Source organism: Carya illinoinensis, chromosome 9 (genome assembly GCF_018687715.1).
Source record: "Carya illinoinensis cultivar Pawnee chromosome 9, C.illinoinensisPawnee_v1, whole genome shotgun sequence".
Classification (NCBI taxonomy): Eukaryota; Viridiplantae; Streptophyta; class Magnoliopsida; order Fagales; family Juglandaceae; genus Carya; species Carya illinoinensis.
In genome coordinates this window covers 7,295,249-7,303,858 of record NC_056760.1, presented here as the reverse complement: position 1 = coordinate 7,303,858, position 8,610 = coordinate 7,295,249, and the positions used below count along the sequence as shown (strand labels likewise).

Here is an 8,610-nt window from a genome sequence, read left to right as displayed (position 1 = left end):
AATTATTTGTTGCCTTGGCTATCTTCTACCCGTCTCCTTCAAAGATAACCTTGGAGAAGCCTAGGTAAGAACATAGATTCATAACCCTCCTTAATGCACTTGCCCCAGCAATTACATATTGTAGAGTGGCATTAATATTACAGTACATGAAAGTTTGTAAATTTATTTTCATTAGATTTTTTTGTGACTATAACACCTCTCCTTACAGATTGATGCATAAATATTAAATTTATTATAATTATAAAAAGTTATACATAAATATTATTTTATAATAAATGGTATGACAAAATTGTTCAGTATATGAATATATATATATATATATATATATATATATATAAATACGATTAGAGAGAGGCGTTTTTTTTTTTTTTTTTTTTTTTAAATTTAATAATTTGACACCACCGTCGCTTGAAACACGCAACGTGATTGCGCAACCACGCAGCTTTGCTGGCATTGGTGACAGTGGGAGAGCGCCGTGATGATGGTATCACGATTCACAACTCCTCAAAAAACAAAATTATTGGATAATTATTTAATTTAATGATAATTGGAGGTGGTACTAATAAAATCTCAGTTATGTGATATATGCTTGTATCTTTGTTTTTGGGTGAAGCGAAAGGTAACTAGATCAACGTAAGTCAAACAAACACTCAAACCCACGCCAAATATAACGTAGGATTCAGTAGTCAAATAGACTGGTTGACAATGATGTGGAGCTTGTCTTTTTTATATCCTTGCCATCAAAGTGAGTGCGTAGAATTACTCATGGCTTATGCAATTCTAGATTCAAATACAATCTTTTAATTAATTTTTCTTTTTTCTTTTAATAAAATACAATATAATATATATTTACATTTCTTATTTGTATTGTGATTATGATAATGAACTCCACATTCCCTCCTTTTACAAATTATTTAATAATTTAATATTATTTTAAATTTTAACAAGGGTATAAAAAGTTTTTTTTTTTTTTATATTAAATAATTATAATTAAACAAATTGTTATACGGTAGTAATTCTATCTTTCTCTTCCAATAATTTCAATTCCTCTATTTTATTAGCATTCCCGTTTTGTTTTGTATTTTAACCAAAAATGGAGGCAAAAAAATACCAAAGACAACTATCTGAATCCCCGAAATATCCTCGGATGAAGTGGGAAATAACACCAAGGCCCAAAAACCAACCCCACACTACACTTCAGCAAAGGTCAACGTCAACCTGCCATTCCATCGAAACCAAAGGCCATTTTAGTATTTTCAAGTAAGAATGGCTTGCAGAGTTGGCAATGTCCCGAGTGTCTGTCTGTAAATTTTGGGGGAGGCAGTTAAGCTGCTCCAATCTCTCCCACCTAATTCACTAAACTCTCTCTTTCAGAGTATTTTCTTTCATTTAAAAATTCCTTCTCAGTCATTTATTGCATTCTGCATTCATTTCTCCATTTGCGTACTTGTGAGGATTTACTGAGGAAAAAAGAGATGGATAGATAGAGAGAGAAAGAGAGACGGAAATGCCGCTGGCGAGGTTCGAGGTGAGGAACGAGTACGGCCTAGGCCTTCCTGACCTTTACAAACACGTCGATAGAGACGATCCTAAGGCCGTCCTCGATGCTACTTCCGTCACTGGCCTCGTCGGGATCTTGCGCCAGCTAGGCGATCTTGCCGAGTATGATTATTTTGACTTCCCTCCTCTGTTTGTGCTGCACTAAATCACTGCCTTTGTTTATTCAAATATTTTTTAGGAGCGTTTGTCCGTGTTTGAAACTGTTCGTTAATTTCTTTGAGCTCCCTTGCTTGCTTGATTTAAGACTGTAAACCTTCACTTGGGAGGTGTTAGAAAATTTTGAATCTCCGTGATAAATTGCTTTATTTATTTCCTCCAAGCGTGCGAATTCATTTCCCTTGCAGATTTTTGTCTTTTAGTAGTTTTCAAAAGCTAACGGTTAGAAAATTAGTCTGCTTGGAAAATTTTCGTTGATGGAAAAGTATAGACTTGTTAAAAAAATTTTGTAGCCTGTTACTTTGTTTCCTCAATTAACTAGACCTAGACGTCACTGGACGGAGCGCCATGATTCATGAAAATTATCGTTGCGGTGCATAACATGTGAATTGGGAGCTTGTAGGTCTTGGTCAAGCGTTAAGGTGGGGGTGCACACATAGACATGCTATAAATTCTAATTGAATAAGACATACCTTGGGTCTGGATGGGTTTTTACTTTTTGCTAATGAAAACTCAGGACTCCTTAAGTTTTAGGTGCTTGATTGTGCGAGGAGCAGCATGTACTTTAACTTCAGTGGACTCCTTAAGCTGAGTGGAGGGCCAACAACTGTGGGAGTGTTGACTATTTGTATCCATAATACACATCTGTATTGTTTAGCTATTAGACGTTAACTTAGCACTCAGAACACGATCTAATACTGACACCTTTCAGTGGACTCCTTAAGCTGAGTGGAGGGCCAACAACTGTGGGAGTGTTGACCATTTGTATCCATAATACACATCTGTAATGTTTAGCTATTAGACATTAACTTAACACTCAGAACACGATCTAATACTGACACCTTTCAGTGTCCACACCATTTGCTCGTCCTGAAATTTGATCCTGGAATTTCACTGGTTATTTAAATGTGCTTTATCTGAGTTGTGAAATATAGAAACTATGGAACTTGGACTTATTTTTAATACTTCTCCTTTCACGCCCCATTCCTTTTTGTCAAGGGTATGGAAGAGGTGTTTAATCTTCATTCAAGATAATCACTGTTCTTTATCCTGAATTATTTGTTTCGTGTAAAATTTTTCTCTACGACAAAGATTTCAACATAAGTACATAATATTCTCTAGGACAAGTTCAAATGGATCAATCAATCAGTTAAGCTTGATTATATTCTCTATGACAATTGCTCTTATATAGTGCAAATACTGAGCACCTGTGATTAAACTTGATCAAGATACTCTTTCAAATTGTGCATTCTTTATTTCTGGTTTAACTGTAATGCCACAATTGCAACTGAAACTTTATCTGTGAAATGGTGCAGATTTGCAGCAGAGGTATTTCATGGCTTGCAGGAGCAAGTGATGGCTACAGCTTCTAGAAGCCATAAACTGAAGCTTCGTGTACAGCACATTGAAGTTGCACTTCCTCCCCTTGAGAAGGCTGTACTGAGCCAAACAAGCCACATACATTTTGCTTATACTGCCGGTATGGCTCTTTACCTGTGCTTTAGCCTGATGTCTTAGGATTTTTTCATATTCCATCAATTCTTGAGAATATGGCATCATGTATCGAGTGCTATCTGCCCATAAAAACTATATTCACAGAAGGCCATTTCAGCAGAATTAATTGCTTCTTTCATACCTTGTCGAGACTTAAAAAAAAATGGCATTTCAAGTTTTTCATTTATCTAGAAACTACTATGAGAAGGTAATTCCCCAAATTTATTCTTACCCAATCACTTATTATTTCATAGGATATATCTGCAATATCAAGGACACTGTGTAACAGTCACTCTTTAAGTCTTAGTGTACAAAATTGTTGAAAGTCAAGTCAGTGAAGTAATATTGCACTTAATAAAGGGCTTGCATGGTGTTCATAGATGGCCTGGTTCAGCCGTAATTTTCATCTTAAATTATTTATTTTATTGGGAGTTCTTTGTAGTGACTTTTTTCTACTTGTCAATAATCTTTTAGTAGTATATGAACTTTTCAGATATTCAAACCCTTTATGTAAAGCAGTTCCTTTGCAGGTACTGAATGGCATCCTTGTATTCGAAACGAACAAAATCACTTCATCTACAATGACTTGCCTCGATTTATTATGGATTCCTATGAAGAATGTCGCGATCCTCCACGCTTGCACCTGCTTGACAAGTATAATTAACTTTTTCTTAACTTTTTTACAACTTTTTCTTAAAAATAAAAATTCAAAATTGTCTTATTTATCTGTTAAAACATTATGACATAGTGAAGTCTAAGGTTTATCCTGACTATTGCATGTTGGAACCTTCTGATTTGCCATTCAGATTTGATACTGGTGGTCCGGGATCTTGTTTAAAGAGATATTCAGATCCAACCTTCTTTAAAAAAGCGTCAGCTACCTCTGATGAAGCAACTACTGAAAGAGTTCAAATTGATAAGAAGGCTCGTAGAAGCAAGGTCTGTACTAGCATGAGCCATGATGAAGAAACTCAATGGCACTTACTAATTATTATAATAACCATCTATCTAATAATGTACTCTAAATTCATTTAAATTGGGCAATTTGTCTCCATACTCCATTGTCATGTCGTACAAAATTTCTATCAGTTTCCAGCTTAGGGGGTGAATTTGCTTCCGAGTTTTCTTAATATTAATTTACATCAGTGTGCTGGGATGCAATTACCTTTGAAATTTATTTTGTTAGGTTGAGTATAAGATTTCTAAGTATATGTTGCATATTTCTAACTATTGTTCCCATGCAACATATACTTAGAGTTGCACAGACTCTTTTACCTTAAGACTGCTGTTATTTAGAATTTCTACTAATTAAAAGGTTAAATGGACAGAAGAAAAGGTCATCACAGGGGAATGGAAAACTATTGCGTGGTTCATCAATATCCAATCGCAGTAGCAGGTAACATATCTTTACGATTACAATTGATTAAGCATATCACAATTTAATTTTGACAAATTGAAAAGGTATGGAGCATTTGACTATGCAGATTGCAGTTTGGTTCTCCTACTGGCAATGGGCAAAATTCTTTGCAAACTGCCTCAGTTGTAGATAAGATGACAAACTCTGACCTGGGAGACTACTCATATTCTTTTGATTCAAGAAATGGTCAGCAGTTTAAATCTCATGGCCAGGTATCTCCTTCACATACAGCATCCACTGTTGACATGACACTGAAATCTGATCCCGGAGATCATTCACATTCTTTTGATTCAAGAACGGGCTCAGGATGTATTGAGTGTGTTTTCCGTCCAAGTTCTTCCATGCAACCTGAACAGCCAGAATCGCCCTCTTCTCGGTTGATGCAGCATAATGATACCCTTGATTCAATTTTTCCTGATGAACAAACCAAGGCTGTGGATGATAACTTTGCACCCAGTTCATTACAAGAGCAAATTGCCTCCAGTTCTTCTTGTGTTACCTGGGAAGAAAAGGCAGAGATAGTGGAGCCTAGTGATCAGCAGAGTGATAGAGATGGAGCTCCAGAGATGCACTCAATGAAGTCTGACATAGATACACATGGAGAGATGGCCGTTAACCTTACAAATATTGATAAAATGGATATCCTGTTTGATCATGAAAACAGTCTTGAGTCAATCTCCAGCGATAATCAGATCAATGACATCGAAAGTGAACCAGACGATTACATGGATGCACTCAACACCATTGAATCAGAATCTGAAAATGATCTCGACTTTCAAACAAAAAGAGAAGTTGAGCAGTATGCCTCCAAGATCAATGATGAAGTAATAAATGAAATCCATCAGCTTCCTGTGAATAGTTCAGACCATAAACATTCAGAGTCGGAATCTGATACTGCTTCCTGCATTTCCTCAAATGAAGGAATGCCATCAAATATACCCAACTCAGTTTCCCCAGAGAGTGTTGTGCTTGAACAGATGCCTCAGATCTCTTCTAATTTAGACTGTCCAGTAGATGATGATTTTGATGGAAGCACCGATACTCTTGATGGTTCCAATTTGGAATCTGTTGTTAATAATCCATTATCCTCAGCCTCCCAAATTTCCGATTTCAAGGATCTATCGACGGATAAGATCTTTAGCAGTTTTTGCAAGTCTCAAGAAACTCCTGCTGACTTTTCTGGTGGTCATTCAGTTACATTCTGGACTAATGGTGGCCTTTTAGGACTTGAGCCATCAAAACCTCCTGATTATGCCATGTCAAATGCTGTGGGTCAGGATTTAGCTAACAGAAGTAAAGGTGAGACAGTTTGCCCTTCAGCACATGGGTTTATGCTAAAAGGTGATGAGCATGAAGCGAAGCAAGATATGCTGGATGAGAAAGCTGGAGACATTGAAAAGCATCCAAGTTTTGTATCCTCCACTTCATGCCAAGACGATCAAGAAGATGGTGTCTCAACTAAGAAGACAGCTGGGCAACTTTCACCTTCTGATACAGATGCCAAATGTGAAAATTTCAGTGTAATGGCACCTAAAACTGCGGTGCAATCCATATCTGCCGAATCCAATCAGGAGAATGATGAAAACTCACCTCTGGTGTTTGGACTCAGCCGAAGGTTACTAGCAAATGGTTTGTATAAAAACGTTTCACATCTCCATGATGACAATACAGAACCTGCTAGTTCTCTGAATGCCGGTGAATTGGAGCAATTTAATGCGCAACATAGGGTTGTGAATCAAACAATTCCTGAGACAACTTTTGAAGAGCAGCTTGGACATTGCTCTTCCGTATATTCACTTACTTCTTCACCGCCACTAGAACATATGAAAATATCTTTCCATCCTCTAAATGGCTTAGAGACTTCCAAACTGAAACTAAAATTTCCCGATGGAAATCAAGGTTTTGAAGGCACAAGAGACATATTTCAATCATTCCAGTTGGTCCCTGAGCCTGATATTCCTATAAATGACTTTGGTTTTGAGTCTGATGATGACACATTTTGTAGATCATCTCCTTATATTTCAGATGATTGCCACAGCCTTCACTCTGAGTCAAATTCAGAGCGGTGGGAATCTGGTGAAACCCCCAAATGCAAGGATCTTGAACTATATGATGCCTTAGGTGAAATCTCATCAACTGAATCTGTATATAGCTCTCTGGAGCTTGGAGGAGCGACCAATAATGGCATCCCCATTGATGGTGGAATTAGAAGTGCAAAAATGGGGAATGACGTCGAACCTTCTCTGTCTGGTTCTCAACTTGATCTTCCCAACTTTGATACTGTGAACCCTATGCTTCAGCAAGTAACAGATGAAGGTTCTAATCTCCTCAAGTTGGAATGTTCTGGACAGCCTACCCCTCAACTGCCACCTCTCCCTCCAGTGCAATGGCGGGTATCAAAACCCCATTTGGATGAAATAGAAGGCAAACAAGATGATGTATCTGAAGCCCTTACACATGCATCTGATCCTAAATATTTTGGATCTTCTGTGTCTCAGCAGCCTAAGCCATCCCCTGAAAAGCAACAGCAAACTGTTAAGGAGGCTGTTGCTATAGAACAACTGGGAAAGGTACCATGGTAGTGTATAGTCCATTTCCGTTTCTCAATTAGTAATATTATGTCTTCAAGTGAACATATCATAGAATTTAATTTTTTAGCAGCAAGATCAGCAGAAGTTGAATGAGCAGAAGGAAGCTAATCAAGCTATGAATGCCGAGGAGATGGATGAAAGAGAAGATTTTCTACATCAAATCAGATCAAAAGTGAGTAGCTATTTCCATTTGTGATTTGGCTGCTTCTAAAATTCCTGGCGAATATGAAATATATCTCTGTACGGGACTGATTTGGATGGGAATGGAAATAAGCAAAAAATAGAGAGAAAAGTGGTCCATAGGCCTGAAGTTAATGTTTATTTTGTGCATGTTTATGTGTCTGAATGTATATATCAAAACTTGTGATTGTAGTTTACATATTAAATTCAATCGAGAGAGTTTGCTCTGCCTAACTTGTGCTATTTCTATACTATACCAGTCGTTTAACTTGAGACGCACGATGACACCAAAGCCAACTCATCCACCAGGACCTGCTACAAATGTCAAAGTCACTGCAATTTTGGAGAAAGCAAATGCTATTCGCCAGGTTTTCTATTGTCCTACTTCCCTCCCTTTTCCTTTATATTCATTCTACTGCCATGAATAATGTTATTAAACTCACAGTTGAGAAACTTTTCAGGCTGTTGGGAGTGATGATGGGGATGACGATGATACCTGGAGTGATGCTTGATTTATTCCTCTCAAGACGTGGTTGGGTCCATGACAAACAACTCACCTGTAGCTTTGAGTTCACAAAGTCTTCTGACGCGGTTTTATATATGTGAATACTCTTAGTTTCCTTCTGTAATTAATTGTAGGAGTTCTTTGTATCTTACTGTGATCATTTAATTGATTCCTCGTTAAATCTACGTTTTAAACAATTAGATGAAATTTCGAGGTGGAATAGAATGTATTGTTCATATTTGAGGCAATATTTTATGCATAATGCCTGAAAATATGATTATTTTAATGGACTTTATTCGTCTGTTTGCTTCTCATTGCAATCTTCAGTGTTGCAATAATCACATCTTGAACTTTTGGTCACATAAACTTGAATGCTTGAACTGATCTCGGAGAATGACTAGTTTTCCATATCAATATTGAACTCAATGAAATCTAAAGCCGCAGATCATCAAGTGTAGGCCCCAGACACGATCAGTAGCCGTGGAAAAGGGATATAAATCTCTATTGTTTGAGTAATGATTACTAAACGTCTCAAATAGACAAGGTTTTGGCAATTGTTTTTGTAAATAAATGGATCCTATCATGAAAAATTTTAGTAGGACTGACTTTTTTACAAAGAAATTACAGAGTCTGATAAAACCTTTACTATATTTGAATTTGGAAAATATAGAACACTCCATTGACTGACTATTTATCCTCTATTACGC

The 8,610-nt window shown here is 36.9% G+C and overlaps 1 protein-coding gene across 4 annotated transcripts; it reads left to right on the top strand.

The window, feature by feature from the left end:
• Positions 1-1,301: 1,301 nt before the first annotated feature.
• Positions 1,302-8,269, top strand: LOC122276065 (protein SCAR1). Of its 4 annotated transcripts, none has more exons than XM_043085508.1 (9): positions 1,302-1,662; positions 3,033-3,196; positions 3,741-3,864; positions 4,017-4,149; positions 4,539-4,606; positions 4,695-7,197; positions 7,286-7,390; positions 7,659-7,766; positions 7,860-8,269. In XM_043085508.1, the coding sequence occupies exons 1-9, from the start codon at positions 1,508-1,510 to the stop codon at positions 7,908-7,910; spliced, it is 3,411 nt and encodes a 1,136-aa protein (XP_042941442.1). In that variant the 5' UTR covers positions 1,302-1,507; the 3' UTR covers positions 7,911-8,269. The 4 variants fall into 4 exon arrangements, 3 of the variants coding, with proteins under 3 accessions (XP_042941442.1, XP_042941443.1, XP_042941444.1); XM_043085509.1 differs by having other exon boundaries at positions 1,303-1,662; positions 7,289-7,390; XR_006228749.1 differs by lacking the exon at positions 7,860-8,269 and having other exon boundaries at positions 4,695-7,205.
• The last annotated feature ends 341 nt before the right edge of the window (positions 8,270-8,610 follow it).

Bases quoted from the DNA above. Each gene is read 5' to 3' on its own strand.
- LOC122276065 (XM_043085508.1), top strand. From the start codon at position 1,508: ATGCCGCTGGCGAGGTTCGAGGTGAGGAACGAGTACGGCCTAGGCCTT. The intron at 7,198-7,285 runs GTACCATGGTAG...TTAATTTTTTAG, and splicing joins CTATAGAACAACTGGGAAAG to CAGCAAGATCAGCAGAAGTT. The intron at 7,767-7,859 runs GTTTTCTATTGT...GAAACTTTTCAG, and splicing joins AAGCAAATGCTATTCGCCAG to GCTGTTGGGAGTGATGATGG.